General features: G+C 37.2%; 1 protein-coding gene and 1 long non-coding RNA gene across 9 annotated transcripts in view; both read left to right on the top strand.

Annotated features, from left to right (window-relative positions):
• The window catches only part of Antp (homeotic protein antennapedia), a 111,282-nt gene extending 102,927 nt beyond the window's left edge, over positions 1–8,355 (top strand). For all 6 annotated transcript variants that reach the window (XM_077425653.1, XM_077425657.1, XM_077425656.1 and 3 more), the window contains one exon: positions 1,387–8,355. In XM_077425653.1, coding sequence (XP_077281779.1) covers positions 1,387–1,640 — 254 coding nt within the window. In that variant the 3' untranslated portion in view covers positions 1,641–8,355. The remainder of the gene's footprint in view (positions 1–1,386) is intronic.
• Positions 8,356–9,220: 865 nt separating this feature from the next.
• The window catches only part of LOC143907832 (uncharacterized), a 49,008-nt gene continuing 38,964 nt past the window's right edge, over positions 9,221–19,264 (top strand). For all 3 annotated transcript variants that reach the window (XR_013259991.1, XR_013259989.1, XR_013259990.1), the window contains exons 1-4: positions 9,221–10,366; positions 10,469–10,749; positions 14,488–15,599; positions 15,975–16,053. This is a non-coding gene — a long non-coding RNA (uncharacterized LOC143907832). The remainder of the gene's footprint in view (positions 10,367–10,468; positions 10,750–14,487; positions 15,600–15,974; positions 16,054–19,264) is intronic.

Genomic DNA, 19,264 nt, shown 5'->3' with positions numbered 1-19,264 from the left:
TTCCACGTATTTCTCCGACGCTTTGATAATCTATCGTTAGATCTAGAACATGATCTTCATTAACGGTGTGACGAATGAATATTAATAGGATGCAAGCTTTCATAGAACAGTACGCTTGACAGTCAATTATGATATTTTGCTCATATAGTGTACGATTCGATAAAAGCATTTATGAAAACTTTGTTATCATACTTTATATCTATTTATGCGACGATCGATATATAATTACTTTTTTATAATATTTATTACATTTTTGGTGGAACAGTAAATGGCTATTTTACTTAAAACGTCGGAGAGAAAGAGAGCCAAGGAAGTTGCCTAAATCGTTAAAGCTTATAAGAGAGCGCTAGAGATTGGTATGTTGTTAATTTGAGAGCGTAGCCCAAGGGAGAGAATAAGAGGGCATGTTCCCAACTTTCTCTATCCTCCCTTCTCTGTCCCTCTCTTTCTCTAACGCGTGCTTTTTTTTCTCTTTCTCCGTATCTCGTCCTCTTCGTCTAGTCGAACGGTTCAGGAACCTACGCGATCTCTCCATCTCTCTCCGGAGCAGAACCGCCATCCATCTTCATCGGCCGACAGCGCGACGGGCGGCGTTTGCCTCGAATGCTCGCCAAGGAGTTTTCTTCTTCTTCTTCTTCTTCTCCTTCTTCACCTCTCCCCTCCTTACTTTCCAGTTCTCATCCCTACGCCTCTTCTTTCTTCTTCCCTCCCTCATACCATTCTGAAGCATTCTCGTTTTGCTCTCTCTCTCTCTCTCTCTCACACTCGTATGGCGGGTTAACCGAACCAAACCCTTTGAGGTTTATACCTTGTAAAGTTGCGAGACTTCTCACACAGAGTCAACTCGCTCTGTCTCCTTAGTATCTTCCTCCGTCTTTTCCGCCTCTCTCGCTCTCTTGGCAACCATAATTAATATTCTTGTTCGCGATTCGTGTACCGCGCACCGACCGCAGATCATATCGCGGATATCGCTAAGGTATCTATCATATGCGGAACTGCATTTACGATACCGAGTTTTGTTTTTTTCAGTCGCGGCGGTATTTTCGTTTCGTTAAGGTTTACAAAAACCTCTACCGGCCAGTTAAGCCGATCATAGGCTGTGGTATTTATTAAATATGCGTTACCTAACTAGCTGTCTGTATAGCTTAAAGATAAGATGGCCCAAGTATCCGCGTGTTTTATTCTTGTAGCTGTATTTCGTCTATGTATAAGCGCAACCGCCATTCGTCAAAGAATATGTATTCCAACATTTTATAATGTACTCGATATTTAAAACATCTTGTATAATATATGGCTATTTCAACTTTTTTTTATGCATGTATATAACATAATTTTAGAACATGTAACAATTTATATTAATTTGAGATTTTAATTTTTTTGTTTCAGAAAGGAAACGGGGTCGACAGACCTACACACGATACCAAACGTTAGAATTGGAGAAAGAGTTTCACTTCAACCGATATCTTACTAGGCGGCGACGCATCGAGATCGCACACGCGCTATGTCTTACGGAACGGCAGATAAAGATCTGGTTTCAAAACAGACGGATGAAGTGGAAGAAAGAGAACAAGACGAAAGGCGAGCCGGGCTCGGGCGATGGCGACACTGAAATCTCGCCGCAGACGTCGCCGCAGGGTTAAAAGAGCTCTCCGAGGAGTGGAACTTCCTTTCCACCTCTCTCAGGGTCGTTAATACCTTGTTTCCAGCACTACCTCTTCCCCACCCAAAACCCCAATCCTCATCGATGACCTCCAAATGATCCCTCTAAGCAATGACGCTTATTTTGTCGTGTTAATCATGTTGCTTGTACCAAAAACGAAGCAGATAATGATGAAGGCGAGAAAGTTGTAGAAGGACCCGTAAGAGCGCTCGATGACGAATAGACGATAAGAAGGGAACTTACGATAAACCCAGAGACGTGAAGGAACGAGAAGGAGCAAGAAGAAGAGAACAAAACGAAGCAAAGACGCACAAACGAGTCAGTAGAGGATTTGCGGCAATGTGCGTGAATAAGGTGGATCAATCGTTATTGATCGAGAAGAGTAAATAAAACTGGATCACATGCTAATCAGAACCGCGTCAACCTCTATTACATTTAATCGATTATTGTATACTAAAGCCCTATATATATATATATAAGCTATATAAATATATATAGCCTATATACATATATACATACATACATATGTACATATATATATGTACAACATATATATATGGATAAAGATGTATGTTTAATGTGAAATCGTGGAAGCGAGTGACCGATGACCGGTTGGTCTTTACTAACGCACGTAGAAGACATGGTTCAGAATGATAGAGTTAAATTAAGAGTTAAATCTGCTGAGAAAGAATGATATGCGCGAATCCAATTGCGAGTATGGTAGAAAAAAAAAAGAGATCGTGTTGAAATCTTAGGAGAGCATTTTATTATTTATTCTCTTACATCGTAAAGTAGAATTGTAGAACGATCAATAGAATAGCCGTACGAAGATGTCCATCGCGTCTGTATTTAGCGATAGGTAAGCGGTTTAGTGTCGTTAGAGGATTGTTTAGATAGATTTCTTTCTTCAATAACCACCGCGCGGTGGCTCTAACGAGGATATTTATGATTCGTGCCAAGTGTGATCTTTGAGAATGTGTTTTGATAAAATTCGAGAGAGCTGATTCGAGTAACGGCGGGATACAGGAGGTGGACAGGAAGAGCAGTGCGGAAGCGGAAGAGGAAAATCGCCAAGTCTTACGTCTTATCCTGAGAACAGTGATACAAGTGTGTGCAAAACTAATTCCATGGAAGATCAGTGGATTTTGATGTATAAATATAATGGTCATGGCGTTGTTTTTGAAATGCTGTATGCGGAAAAGGCGACCGGTGAATGAGACGGACTAGTGCTGAATGATAAAGTGAATATGAAAAAAGAAACAGCGCCCTTCGGCGGAGCAGAGTCAAATGGACTTGACAGTTCTTCATCAGCGTCATCGCAAGGTTAGTCTATAAAGATTGCTAATGATATGCAATTATCGGTTAAATTGCTTTGTTTCTCGTTGAATCGTCGTACATTTGATAAGAACAGTAAGTTTTGAACACCAACGGCATAAGCTTACATTTTTATGTTGATAATGCATAAAACTGTAGCTTACCCGTTTACTGACCGATAGTTAGGAAAATTTGTTCCTATAACGCATATTGCTCAAAATACGAGTATATAATGTACATAAGCAGTTTTTTCTTAGTTAAAAAACGTGTCCGCTTGGAAAAAGATGTTCAAATTACAATTTTTTTGACGTTATTTTCGATAATTTAGAAATGTATTTTATATTATTATCTATTATTTGGATCAAGAAACTTTTTCGTTTGTACTTGTAATGGTTCAAATGATTTCAAAAAACAATTATTTGATATTATGATATTTGATAATATATATCTATTGATAATATTTAAAATATCTTAATTTTATATTAAATAATGTATATAGCGTAATATATCTTTTACAATGTTGGACATGTAATGTGATCTCGAATAAATTATTTTCTTTAGAATTTTTTAAAAAGAGCAAATGCAATAGTTATACTCGTAATAGCGTTGCAATTCTTCTTTTTACTGTAAATATTGAAAGAAGATAACTCAAAGAACGAAAGTTTATTTGCATTAGTAGCTATCGAAAATTTGCTCTTGCTCCGCGCGACATGACGCCAAGTTACCAAGTGTTATAATACATAGCGTATTTTCGGAATAGGATGCTTTTGGCATGAAACCGCTTGGCACCTTAATAGTGGCTTAGAGTTAACTTAACCAAAAGAAACTTTTTTTTTATTATATATTGTACATACAATAATTTAATTCCATATTATCATTCCAAACAATTATACTGCTTTTCAATTTTTTTTTGGTATAGTACAAAACGCATTCAAACAATCTTTATTTTAGTCTTCTTAACTGACAATGTGAGTGATATTGTGTTTCTTTTGTAAGTTATTTTCTACTATACTATTTATATGAGAATTCTAGTATTTTTTATTTAGTTTTTACATGACGACACTCTTCGTATAATGTGAGAGATGATCGAATCAGCAAGAATCCAATTTGTACATTTATATTGAAACAAGCGTGTGTTAAGTGTGGCAAGCGGTATCAGGGCACTCGTCAACTCGATCGTCTGATCTGGTTCGATGAATTGATTCGATTATGCCGTATCGGGAGATTCAGGAAAGCCCGGCCACGTTGTAGCCAGGCGAGCCCATATATTCCGCCGCGGTGAATTCTTGTGCTGTGTTGTAAACTTAGATTCGACATAATGATTTAGTGTATATCTTGTATACACCATAATTAATGATATACGTAATAAACGATATTAATAACCGCGTGCTAATTATGAACAGCGATCGAAAAATGCCTGTAGAGGTGGTCAATCTTCTAACTCGCTGCAGAATTCGGCTCCTTACCATCTCTTCATTAAAGATGAGAGAAAGAGGCGAAGAGAGTGGCATAAAACGTGTAATCGATATACGTAACGTATGGTCCAGCTCGCGCTCGTGCGTCGATCGAGCAATGTGTGCGACCAGCCTTTCCTTCTCGAGAAATTTATTTATGTAAAACTCTTTGTCCTTGAGGAGCAACGAACTGTGTGAAATCTGCGGAAAATCCGCGGCGGTCGCTCGCTATCGCGCGTGTTTGAATCGCCCGTGTAATCTAGCCATTAGCCAATCATGGTCTCGTGAAAGAATCCGTCTTTTACATTTTCGTTTCGTTATTCAGTTTTATGTAATTTGGATATATAGAGGTTATTATTTTTCAGATTTTTTTTAAATCGTAAGTTGTACCAAGATCTTTTTTTCCTTCTGAAGTACGACAAATGTCAGTACGACAGTTGTATTATTGATGAATGATTTATACAAACGTACGACACACATGCAACCTTGTACGATATTATATGGATTTTCATGCACATATTTTATTGCGAGCAAATTGCATGTAGTTTTAACTATATTAACCAAATTATAATATTTAAATGGTAGAGAAAGGGGATGCGCCGTTCGCGAGATTCGAGGCTTCTTACCATTTCTGATAAGGAAGAACTCTTTATTCTTTGATATCAATTGTTGTAATGCTATGACTAAAAGAAAATTTCATGTATCCAACTTCTAGAAACCGATCTATTTTTCTTTGTAAGTTGCTAGTTGCTAGAGAGAGAACGATAATAATCTACGAGATGAGATTCTTATGATTTACTTATGCGCATTGCTTTAACATCTGTCGAAATTGTATAGTATATGTACGTATAAAGTTTAAATTCGAGATGCAGTACCGATCTATCAAATCGAAAACTATTTGCAAGCATTTAATTCGATTGTAATATGTACAAAAGTTGAATAGTGCAATAAAGTATGTTTAAATAAAAATTAAAAGAAAGATATGATGGACCTCGGTGCTGTACGAGTAATAATTGTGGTGAGCGATCGCCGCGAATACGTACGCAATTAAAGAAAAATAAACTTTTGTATCTATTGGATAGCGAACCTATTACTTATAGATTAAAAGTATATACATATATTATATATAACGCGAGAAGGGAAATTCATAATATTAACTGGGAGGAATAAAATGCAAAATATATATTTTATCTTTACTCGTATATATGCGCATTAAATTACAAGATATACGTAAATTAAACCAAGTACCGTGAGTGTATGCAAAAAGTAGAACGTAAAACTGAACGTAAATGCAAACAATGTGTACGTACGAGGTATGTCACTAAGATAGTCCGTATTCGATATAAGAGTAACATCTAAAATTTAACTCATAAAAATAAAGAAATAGCGTTAAGTAAACGGGTATGTGTCGGTCGCAGTGAGTGGAGGTGGCGGTCGTGAATTTTTAATTGGATTTTCGTCTAAATAAAGAAACGGCATCCGCCATATTAAGCGTACACCACGGGAGAAACGCGCAATGAAAATTTTATTTATTATTGTCCACAATACGCGAGAGAGCGGCGGCACTTGCAAAAAAGAAAATGTACATAAGTCCGATCCTTTCTAACTAGGCTATCCGCAAAAAAAAAACGCTACCAGATAAGTAGAATAAAGAGAAACGAAAAAATATAAGACGAAGCAATGCTTGTCAATGAACGAGTAAATTTTCAAACCGTAATATTGTTTAGTCCGGTAATATTTATTGATACATGTTATATATACCGCAAAGTGGATCTTTCTGTTTGTTTAATTGATTATACAATAAATATTTTTTATAATGTACTAGATAAAGTTGTAGGTATTTGTATGTACCACTTTCTAACATTTCCTTGAGTATATCTCTACGAAATGACTGGTGGATCGGTAGAGATTACGAAATCCTTATGCTGATGTATACTCTCGCATATCCAAATCGGATTACACGTTGTGTAAATACGAAACGACGTTTAAAAAAAGGAATGACACAAAAACATGTTTTCGCACATTCAGATTTCGATTCTTTATTCTTTTTCTTTTTGCAATCTCGCGATTCTTTAATCTCATCTGATTTTTTATTAATATGCAAATATCGAATAAGCAAACTACGAAACGTCGTCCTCGTACGTGTATGCGCCGAAGAGTTCCTGACTTCCTGTCGCATTTCAGGAAAGTGTCATTATAATTTTCTATACCTTCTAGGTATCGTATTTCGATCCAAATACGTAAAATGTATAAATAATCAAGTCCCTCGCTCCATCGTCATCCATCGAACTTAAATTCATGGTTGTAAAATATTTGGTTAATATTGTTTTCGTAACACGCGAGACAAAGGTACAGATAAAATTTCGGTATATCAAATCTCTTAAAATATATTAGTACACGTTAATACGGAATACATTTTACTGGTTTCACCTTTTTTATGAATTTTTTAATGCACTAAATTGACTAATGCATTCACTGTACTCGCTTCATTCGATCCCTGAATCACACTTCGATGTATACTTGTAAATGTAAAAAAAAAAAAAAAAAAAACGATCAAGGCATTATAAATGTATTGCTTATGTAATGCAGCTAGAGGAGATTGCCATAACTATATACACGAGAAATTTCCGATTTTTTTTGCTATTTCGAACGTTTCGTGAGATGTGCGGTCTCATCGATTATAAGTTCCGCCATGTGAAGACTGATAGACTCCGTAACGCGAGACAAGAATATTGTGTACAATAGTCGCTAAAACAAGAGGACATTCGGGCCGATATAATTATTTATCAGTAGAAATAATTATTTAACTGTGCGTTATTAATATTCAAATTAGCTAATGATTCCAAAAAAATTTTTCACAGATTGAGACTCAATTTAGGGTGACTTCGGAACTTTATTTATAAGATCTTTTCGTTTGTAAATCGAATGGACATCCAAATACAAGCAATAAAAATTGCCGAAGTTGCTCTATACGTATATATATGAAACTTTCATTTCGACGTCCCGGTGGACACAAGAGAGACAAACAAGATGCATTTGTATATAATTAGTCATGTGAAAAGTATATATGTGGAGATGAAAGTTTTCTTTTTTAAATTATCGGCAGGGCAATGTGAAAGGCGACGTCTGACGTCGCGGCATCGAATCGCGAGCCGCGACCCTGTATACGATACCGCGTAGGTAAAGTAGGTACCTGTTTACTATATTAAAAAAAAAACCTTACAAAGTAACGGTAGCAGAGGTCTAATTAATCACTATTTATTGATACGATATAGTAACGATATTCACATGAGTTGAGTTTCGCGGGTAACTCGATTACTCAGTGCAGAGAGAGAGACTCGACGAAAAATATAACTAGAGTAAGAGGATGACAATATTTCGATAGCCGCCACGTTGTCGTCCGCTGATGAACTTACGGTTTCTCCAGTGTGTCGCACTCTACGGATTTTGATTATAAAAGAATTTTCTATCAAAATTTTCTCTGAAAATCCTTCATTTTACCGCTACTTTTAATTACCTGATTGTCAAATGTTTTAAAATAATTTAAATCGAAAAAGAAAAACAGTATTACAGTTTTTAACTTCTCCTTAAAATTAAATAAATCTAGTAATCTTGGCATCTCTCATGGTTGTATTGCAATGTTTAATGTCTACGCGGAATGCTTATGCGATTTTTACAAGGTACAACCGTGCCAAGGTTACCGGGAATCGACCTAATACTAGGACGACGAGCACAAGTTCTGGGATACGCTACACGCGAGTCAACAATCTAGGAGACAGGCCGCGATTTATTTAAGTAGAGAGAACGCGTCACGTCGCTGTTCTAAATAAAAATTCGCGTTAACATGCTTTCCCGAAGCATGACGTACGATCTGCGATTAGGTTTGCTATCTCTCAGCTACACACTTGAGTCACCATGGTTACGCATTGCCCCGACCGAAAAAACACAAAGTGTATATGTATCATATATATTCTACTACATATTATATATACGCACACCGTAATACACGTATACACACGATACATAGATACAAATTCGAGAAACAGTATATACACATTGCCTATTTACAAAAGACCGGGTACAATGCATTCGTTCCAACGATTGTGCGGAAGAAATACTTAAGTACAGGTGTGCCTAGCAGCCGAAAAAAAACAAACGTGGGCAACCCTACTTTATCGAACGATATAAATCGAAGAAGAAAAATATAAATAAAAATGAAATCTATATATATATAAATATATATACATATAAATTATATATATATAAATATATATATATTTAAATATAAATATATACGATAATTATTACAGCTACAACAAACGTATATAGTTATTTTGTAGTGTCTCGCATTATGTAAACTATATGTATACATAAAGAGTACGACAGTGACGACGTTGATGATGATTGCAATGGTAAAACGATGTCTTATACGCGAGTGAAATATGTATCATGTATAATGATGAAGACGACGAGACGATGGATATAATAGTATTATACATGCTATCATGTCGACGAGTCTAAACCGTATTGTATTATATTATATAAGAGTCTGTCCATATTAATAATAATAATTATTATTATATTAATTATAATAGCTGTGTTTGAAAACGAGAAATAAATTGTGGTTGAATATGAAGTGGGATGTGGTAAAAAAATAAAAACAACGGTCGTGTCCCCCTTATCATTACATCGCATCGCGCGACGACGTTATGCAGATTCGAGAATCTACATCTCGCGGCGGTCAATCGGCGCGGGAGTAGAGAGACGAGATTCCCAGTCGGATTCTCAGATTCTCAGCGTGAAATCATGATTTCTATACTCGTACGAGGATATCGCGATTAGTACGCCACTGGCTTTCTTTCGAGAGAGTAGTCCAGCATAGCCGGAGGTTGCGTTTATACGAATTGCAGCGGAAGGAACCATTGTATAATCCAAGATGGCCTCCACCTCGGAGAGGATTATTATTGGCTAATACGAAGCAAGAGGCCCCGCCTTGGCTCACGGCTCGTGACGGGATGATTTATTGGGATTTCTGTCTGTTCGCCCCTGCGCTGCAACGAACACACCGTGCCTAGCTCGCCTAGACGGTAGGTATGCTCGGATTTGCGATATTGGATTTCGACATCTCGACCGAGTGCAGCTGCAACCATTTTTCCACGACGGACATCAGACGTCTTCGTTCCACGTGTCCACGTGCAGTCCGGCATGCCTCAAGTGTCAAATATCAGATTCAATTTCAGACATCGCGAGTTTTATCTCGCCCCTTTTCGATTATTCATCCTTGGAATTTTCTGGTTTTTTTTTATTTTTTTTATTATTTTTAATACCACGAAGATTAGCTTCTAAATGTCTTTTCCGTATGCCAAAGCATACCTGTTAATTTGAAATTACATTATGCAAATGACACAATGATTTCGATTGCAATATTAGGATAGAATATGTAAAATGATCACTTTATAAGTGCATGTGATTAGAATCGACTAGTATAAAGAAATTGAGAGATATATTGTTTTGTTTTCTAATATACATGTATATATATTTAGATCATGTGCGAAACAGTAGCAAAAGCAATTCAGATGTTTCTTACTTGAGAAATCTAAACCATGTCTAATTTGATATTAATTTGTACGCATTTTGTCAACGCATAATCAACTAATATCCAAGCATATTTTTTATATTACTTTATTAATATTTTGTGCGATTATATATACATATATAGAGACATTAAATATAAATCGAGCGATCACATTAATATATCCGCTAATTAAAATCTTGCTGTAAAGAGATCGATGAAATGACACGATGTTATCTGTCGCATCTGTTGACGCGACGAAAGGTGAGTATAATTGGCGGAAGTGCCGTAATGCTATCGCACTTCCGGAACTGGGTGACGAATCTGGGTCATGCGAGATAGAGAAGCAGAAGAATTCATCGTCAAGTGAGTATATCTGTAATCTGTATATAGTGGATCGCGCGTATTTACGATTTAAAGCAACGGCAACGGAGCGCACGGTGACCTTTGCCAATTCGGTTGTTGCAGGTGCATCCACGTTGCAAATGCATTTCGAGGCGAGGGCGAGAAGGGAATCCGTATATAGGCAGGACGAACGCGGAGGGAGTGAGATAGCCGAGGATGGTGAGAGAGCGAGGAGTCGGCGGGGTAGAGACCCCGGCAAGATAGAGGAGCCGGTGGGAGGATGGCGGTTAGAATTTATGGCCGCTTTATCACTTTACCGGCCTTGCCGCGTCTCCTTTAGCCCGTGAGGAGGGCAGGATCTCACGATGAACTTTGGCACTCGACTACGCTGCGCTCGACGAGCGGTGAGCCCGTTAACTTTCTTGTTTACTCGCATTTCGCGAGAGATTACAAGTACACCTGTTTTCTCTCTCTCGGTCTTGCTTTCTCCTTTCTTTTTCAAATTTAGCGCAATAACATATTACATGAAATGTGTTTTATTATCTGGAGAATACGTCAGTTAGCAAGAATATATTTTGAATTGAAAGTTTGGAGTATTTTGAGAAATTTAATTTTGTATATCTGATTGGATTTGTAGATATGATATCAATAATGAAGTCGGAACATAATTAGGAATATGTAATTTTAACTTAATAAGGAATATTACGATGACAGATTAAACGTTAAACTTAACGGAAAAAAAATCAATTTTATTCATCAATTTTTATTAAACAGTCGTATCTTAGAGTTGGAAACGTATACAATAATGTCTAGATAATGAACTTTTGACTCGAGTGTAAATTAATATAGAATCACACGGATTTAGGAAGATATAGCAGAAGAAGGACATAAGATTGTGCCTTCTAATCTGAGGAGCCTGCTATATCCCTGCTGTATATCCACGGTCTAAATTTATGTCTTTATATATACTTTGTGCGTGCTAACTCTTGGGCTGCTCTCGCATGCTTCATTATACTTATGGGCGTTTAACGGTCAGATTTTAATTCACTTGGTCCAACCCGGGGGGGAATTGTTCCGGCGGTTAACAGGAAAAGTGGCGCCGACCGAATCCACGAATATCTAGTGTAAACACATTAATAACGGGTCTCACGAGTAACTTATTGCATACACGGATTCTCCGCGCGCGCGCGGGGCCTCGTAAAATTTACGTTATACTACCTGTCGGCATGACGACTACAACTACATAACGCATAAAGTAACCCTCATTAATAGACCATAAATTCTATCCCCGCGGCACCGTTGTTATGTATGAGCGTCGTTAGTGTTAATAGAGTGTTAACGGCTTCTATGCCGCTCTCGATTCTGTCCAGGACGTAGGTGACGGAGGTGGTGATGTAGGTAGAAGCTTGACTGAGGGGAGAGGAGAGAATGGTAAGCGGTTGCCATAGAGGAATTCTGGTTGCGTGCTGCCCGGCTACTATTAGCCTCGTGCTTCTGCTATTTTGCATAGAGAATGCATCAATTTTCGGCGCTTCCCGCTCGCTGACCCCCCCACTATTGCCACCTTCGACGATTTTGTCTCCTCGCCGCGCCCCGCCCGGCTATCCCCACTCAATTTCCGTGGGCGCATCACAACGACACAATCCTCGCATACACGCTGCATTTCGTACGATGTAAATCGTATCGAAGATAATTGATATCACGAACGCCTACTTCTACTGGAAATGCCCGTAGTCCGTATACGCGATGCTTGCTCGCCTGTCCCGACTGCTTCCGCAACAGCGTTTGTTTCCGCTAGGTGATGATCAGTTTCGATTTGCGCGATGGAGATATCCGATAATGTAGACAATTACCAGGAGTTTATGGAGATTCGAACGTTCGCTCGAATTTATAGGAACATTAAATTTAACTGGCTTTACGATGCTGAGAGATTTGCTCACGTTTTGACATTGATTTCTTGCATTCTTTACTAGAATATTTATTTACAATGCATTTTATTTAATAATAATAATTATTATGTACTTATACCGTAGTTTTACAATCCTTTTTAATAGATGACATAAATCATACTCTTACGAAGAAATTTCTAACTAAGTCTAGGTATGATAAAACATAACCGTATCATTAATCTTTTCAGTTAGTTCTTACATTTCAAATCCTAGGATTATACGAAAAGAAGCATGCCCATTAACATGCTTTTTTCGTTTTATTTTTGCAAAAGAGAGAATTTGAAAAAAATGTCTGTCGTCTAGTCGATTCTCAGGTGTAAACAATGTTGCGCTTTAGGCGAATTATTGTATGCTGCGGAGGACGCCGTTGGATACATAACGTATAACGGAACATAAATCAATAATATCGCTACCCCCTCTCTCTTTTCTTCCCTCCCTAGGATACTTCACTCCATCCCCGAACGCCGTTACTGCTCTGTAAACCGCCAAGCGAACTCGGCGTCTTTCAATAACGTTCATGTCTAACACATCACAAACAATATACGTTCTCTAATATTCGACAATATGTTCATCGAGAACTTTATAGCTTGCTCAATTAAATTATTCATTTATTTTGGCTCAATATAAAATAACGTATGTTTGTAAAGTATTTTATAATGTATCAAAACTACTCGATGTGAAAAACGACTGCTCGATATTTGTCCTTAAGATGATACTGTAATAATTGCATCACGTAAATTAAGTATTCAAATCGTAAATCGTAAATATGATGTCTTTGAAATATGTCAATGCAAAAATATATTTGAATATTTTGAAGCATTCTTTAATGTCATTAAGTGAATTTTAATTAGTACAGTATTATTTTATGAATCGGACACTCTTATATATTAGACAGTGTTGATGGAGAGGTGCATGAATATCCAGAATTTAGATAGAGAGCTATACATGTATGTGATCTGGTCAGATTTTTATAATTTTTTTCTACGCTATTAAGATACAAGCTGACATTTGCTGAATTAATGCGAATTTATTTCGAGCGGGGCGCATTTCCAGGTGTTTTAGGAAGTTTGGGTCCGGGTCCACGTCGCCGATGTATAGAAAGGCTAAATGCAAAACCTTGTAAGGGGAGAGACTCGCGTACTCCGAGAAACTAACAAAACATCCTCGCAATTAGCCGGATGTCCCGATGACATCAACGGGGCATCCCCCGGGACCGCCAACCGTGCTACGTAGCCTCGCGACAGAAATTTCGCCGCTGCGCCACACCGCCGACTTCGGTCCCCCACCGCTCTCTACCAGTTGTGTTGCTCCTACCAAGCGACCATCCGCGACCTCTCAACGGGATTCTAGGTGACGACTGTAGCTGTTGCTCGCCGGCTACACAGATATGCTAAATAATAAAAACTTATCGGATTTATGTCGTCCAGAATTGGACACGGGGCAAGAGGGACGGCAAGGAAGAGGCACGCGGCGGGAATGGTGCAGCGCGCCGAGGTGCGCTCTCTCTCTCTCTCTCTCTCTCTCTCTCTCTCTCTCTCTCTCTCTCTCTCTCTCTCTCTCTCTCTCTCTCTCTCTCTCTCTCTCGTCGAATGAAATTGAAAAGTAGCCGGGAGATATGGCCCTACCGACGAATATCGGTAGACAGACGAATGGCGTGGGAATGAGCAAGGGGTTGGAACGAGTAAGCGGGACATGAAAAACTACCGTGCGAGGGCTGATAGACTGAAAAGTGTTTGTTCGACGCAGACGGACGTTTTTTTTTTAAATCTTTTGCTGCCCTTTCTCACCCGAGGTCATTCGGATGCATTGTAGTACGCGAGATTGGCGCAAATACGTTCCCTCATTGTTCCCTGTTAAAAATATCGCGACCTCGTAAATTCAATAAACTTTCACGACTAGGGTGACGTAAAGTAGTATTGCCCAGTGCCGCGTCGAACAAATTGAGAAAAGATCCTTACATTTATTTTTTCTTACTTTATGTCAATGCTACTATGCTGCAATGTTATTCATTGAACGCATGCATTTCTTCTTTCGTCTCTCTAATTATTATATTTTTCTCATTAATTTATTGCATGATCGATATTTACCTCATATGTCTATTTTTACATATTTTCCCAATATTTTTATATATAATAGTTATAAATTATATTTCTAACAATAATAATAAAATACTTTTTCTTGTTTTTTTTTCAGATTCAAATTATCTGTTATGGATATACTATGGATTTCAACAAAATGGTTACATCGGCTTATCCAATGGATGCTTTTTCATCACATATATCATCACATCATACATTCATCGCATTATACAAATCAATGAATACGAATAATGAAGATTTATAGTGATATTATTTACGATTTACTAACAATGAGTGAATAGACGACAATTCAAAATGAGTGAGGATACAAAAGTTGATATAAAGAGTTAATAATCTGTATGAAAATGCAATAGAAGTTTACCACTTCTGGCACCAGTAAAATATATATTATAACTACAAAGGCGAGATTTTTATTGTCCACGGAAATATTAGAAAATGTACGTATACAAAATAAACCTATTGGAATAAAAAAAAGAAATGGAAAGCTGTTATGCCTAACCACTCAAATGTTGAATCGGATAACGTGCCACATGTGGATATGATGGTGCACGTCGATGACGGGTCCAATCGAGGACTGGAATAGCTGGATCTAGGCTAATACCATAATTAAACAGTGTACAATTATACGTTTGTTATCTTCAACTACTATTCGAAACTGGCGCCTTTCAAGAATACCGGCAACCATTAGACTGCCCCCGTGACATTCGAGGTAGAGTATGATGGTTCCATCGAGTAGGTAGTGCCTAGACGGGGCTCCACCCAGCACTTAGTTTACGTCACGATTGCGGCCCCGGGCACGGCCGTTTCCAGGGTACAGTCACGCCCCTGCCATGCGAGTACTGTACTCCCATTCGCTGGCCCATATCTCATCTGGTCCATCGCATTAGCCTAATCTGCCAGCAACGTGAAAGGAGAAAAAAAAATACGGCCATCGACGTTGCCACTGACGAGAGAAATCGCGGCGAGGTGCTGCCACCTTATTGCTAGTATCGAGAAGTTGACCGGTTGTCGAATTGATTTTTTTTCCTTCGCAAAGCAACGTTGTCACGCTCTCATTTTGACTAGTAGCTCGATTTCGTTGTTCGCGTATTGCAAGGATTAATATCACCTACAACGGTTTTGTAATTCGCGGTCGTACCTGTTCGCGTCGGCCAGACACGAGAATTTGATTGCCTGCAATGGTTCACCATGGAGGCGATCGAAATGGTGGGTAAGACGAAATTATGTTTTAATAACGTATTTAGAAACTGTAAACTAAGTTTTTGAGATAAGAGCTCTCGCTGTGTAACTATGTATAAATCTGATTTTAAAATGTCGATCTTCTAAAAATTCTCTCGAAAGAATCACAAGAGTAATATTGCTCGCCTTGATTGAAATAATTGTATTGTTTAAATATCTAGTCGGGATCTCTCTTGAAAATATTGCACGAATTCTTTGAATCGTTACAAGTAGATTGTTTCTGAATAAAAATGTCGAGATAGTGATTTTGGAGTGGAAAGAATTGAAAATTACTTATAAATGGGGAAAACGTAGATGATATCAAAATCAGTTTTGTTATTTAATTAGAATATGCTGTTACAGTTTGTTTCCATTATCGGACGTGCAGTTCACCATCATCGGGTCGAGTTGCTAGTGATGTAGCAAAGGAGAGCTCGGATTGGTAAGTAATCTGATGCATGACGATAAAATTATAATTATATATTGAAAGGAATATAGATTTCGTAGTTTTAAAAATTGCGAACTTTTGTAATTCGAAGTTACAATATATTAGTTGAACTTCGCAGAGTTCGATAGAATGTATTTCTTTAAAACCCTTGCTTTATATTATTAAATATTGCTTTTAATAAAGAGTAATGTTAACAAAAACAAGATATTGGCAACACTATATGAATAAATGCAAGTTGCAAATCCATCGAACGGTAGAGGCTCATCAGAGAAGCTTATGGCATGGCAGATACCGCTGTACTTTTGCTATTGTTTTACGATTTGTCACACCCAATTGCCAGGTTTTACCAAATGGTAAAGTTATTTTACGGTGAAGATTGCACGTGCTGCAGTCTCCTTTCCAGTATCGCCATATGCTATCTTTTGAGCTTGTACGGATATATTGCGAAGCAATAAATTTTCGTTTCGTTTAAAAATACGTGACGTAAAGTCTAAAATCTGGTGACATAGCGGTGGGCTACGTTCTGCAAAGAAAAATCAGACGTCAGCGAGGTATGTGGCTAGGTCGAATATTGCGTCGATTTTGGGGGCCGTAAATTGCCCTAGTTTCCGGCAGTAAACCGCAACACATGTGCATACGCATGGAAAGCACATTGAAAGTTTTCTTTATTGCGAAAAATTCTCCCGCAAAATGCAGTATTGTTCGTGGCTGAAAAGACTCGAGGCTGACCTTGCGAAATGCGCAGGTAGAACGTTTTGCAGGCCAAGGTCTACAAAACCATACGAGGTATGTCGATCGCGACTTCGAATTTTCAACAAAAAGATAGGAGGTTATGTTGAGCGCTTCAGAGATGATATCTATATAAATTTTTATTTGTCTAGAGATCGCGCTATGTCATAAATTATATAGGAATCGCTTCGAGATATTACGATATCAACGAACAGATTTTATGTGTGTATCTCGAATATTTTTAGGCGTGAATATCTTTTCTTTGTTTCGAACGATGTCTAAATTGCGCGGCTACTTTGCTGCTACTTAATTTGGGATTTCTTGTAAATCTCAGTGTTATTTTACCACACAATTTCATTCTCTTTCGCAAAATGCTTGGTAAAAATGATGTGAGATAGTTGTCGTACGAGTGCATGTTTTTTTATGCTCAAGCGATTTCCAAACTGAGAGAACGGTTATGTTGTTTGCTGTTATATAAGCGTATTGCATCACGAGGAGCGAAAAAAGTTCCTCTCAAATATTATGTTATCATAAATTAATAATATTAGTCAAGATTGAGAAAATTCTAAGGTCTTTCATTAATTTAATAAACTATTTTACTCGCTGTAATAATTACTTGATAACAACAATTTTGAAACATAGATGGATATAACACAATCCTGCATAATTTTATTTTGGATCTGCTACATGAATTCTTGCACGTATTATCGGACTTGATTGTTCTATGATTGAATTAATAACGTTGGCACATCTAGATTTAGCACCTGTTCTAACAGTAACTTTATTGTCGTACGCATAAGAAAAGCACAAGATTAATGATGCCTTAATGACTATACGAACCGTTTTGAAGCATGACTGTCTGCTAAAATATAACTCAATTCCACATGATGGATATCAGTGCCCTTTTACATTTCACAGAGCTTTACGTGATATGGGTTCGAAAACCTATTTTTATAAATGCCGGTAGATTATTCTTTATATCGATTAGTAGTAAATCTCACAGATATTTGCGTAACGAAGTCATTTCGTAGTAAAGTCATTAAGTTGGATAGTAGATAGTGTTAAAAGTATATATTTTTGCACGATGCGAAGAAGTTAGAATATTAATGGTAACATTTGATATCAATACGAAATTAAAATACATCTTGCGTGAGTAGATTTTGCGTTTGTCGTGTTAAAATGTGAAAATAGATCATCTCGGTGACACCTTGTAAATTTGATTATGTCCGTGATATCTAATTAGCGCTAAGTTAATATTTAAAAAATTCTAGGACTATCTCTATTATTCATATTATGGGGGGAGAAACGTACATAAGTATCTCAGCAATTGTAACTCTCGGGAAGAGTTACTTTATACGATCTTCGATCTTCTAATGAATATTTCAGAAATCTGCTTTGCGATTGCGGGATGTTGCGTGTTTAAACACTTATACGGGCGCAGATATGTGATCGGATAACATGGTTTATGGGCAAATCCTATGTCTTGCTCCCTCTTTGTTGATTTTTACATTTTTGTGCATACGTTTTTGTCAGTACGTTCGTTCCCCGAAGATTTTGCTTCCTAAAACAGTATAGTATTGTATATCAGGACATCATGCTAATTTTATAGCCGAGTACAGATTAAAGAGACAAATAAGATAAATAGTTAATCTAGTTCTTTTATGTTCTTACATCTAATACATTTCCCGTCGCACGGAAATATTACACGCATATATCATATCGTAATATAAACGGCCATAAAAATTCTTTTTGATAGTATAATTTGAAGTTCACAGAGTATTGAAATTTTAACAAGATACTATAAAATCTCGCGATTGAAATATTGTTGCAATAAACATTTCATATGTATAAATAACATTTATTCAGAATTTTGCTCTTCTTATACGTTTACGGTTTTGGACTCACGAAAGCCTTATAAGCGCCATAGAATGGTAACTGTGATTTGATCGAGTGTGAAATCGAGATAGAAACTTGGAAAGTTTCTGAATCGAATTATCTTGCGTCTGAAATCCAGTGAAGCCTTCGTAGGGTAAATTGTAAAAGGGAAACGATGTAGTTCTCATCGGGAATTAACGAAATATCTGATAAACATAGCGTGCAATTTGTGTGTGTGCGCGCATTTCTAATTATTAAAACGCCGAGCTTAGGCACAACAATTTGGAGAACGATTTCTATAGAAAGCGACCGGTCTAATTAATATATTAATTTAAATATGCAATTTAAATATGCATTACATGCACTTAAAATATTACGAAGAAAAATTTCCATCGCGGTTCACATAATTCTCGCTAAAAATTGCTGCATCTCAAATAATTTAATTATGAGTTTTCTAAGAGAAAAGTATTTAAAACATTACTCTAAAAAACACCTTATGTACAACGTATATTTTGCATTAAAAAATACAATAAATTAAAACAGTATCCATAATATCAAACACGCAAAAATTTAATATTAATTACATTAATATTAAAATCAA

This window comes from Temnothorax americanus, unplaced genomic scaffold (assembly GCF_048541705.1).
Source record: "Temnothorax americanus isolate GAGA-0224 unplaced genomic scaffold, ASM4854170v1 Scaffold9, whole genome shotgun sequence".
Classification (NCBI taxonomy): Eukaryota; Metazoa; Arthropoda; class Insecta; order Hymenoptera; family Formicidae; genus Temnothorax; species Temnothorax americanus.
Note: the sequence above shows the minus strand (reverse complement) of the source record. Positions and strands in the feature narration are given on the sequence as shown.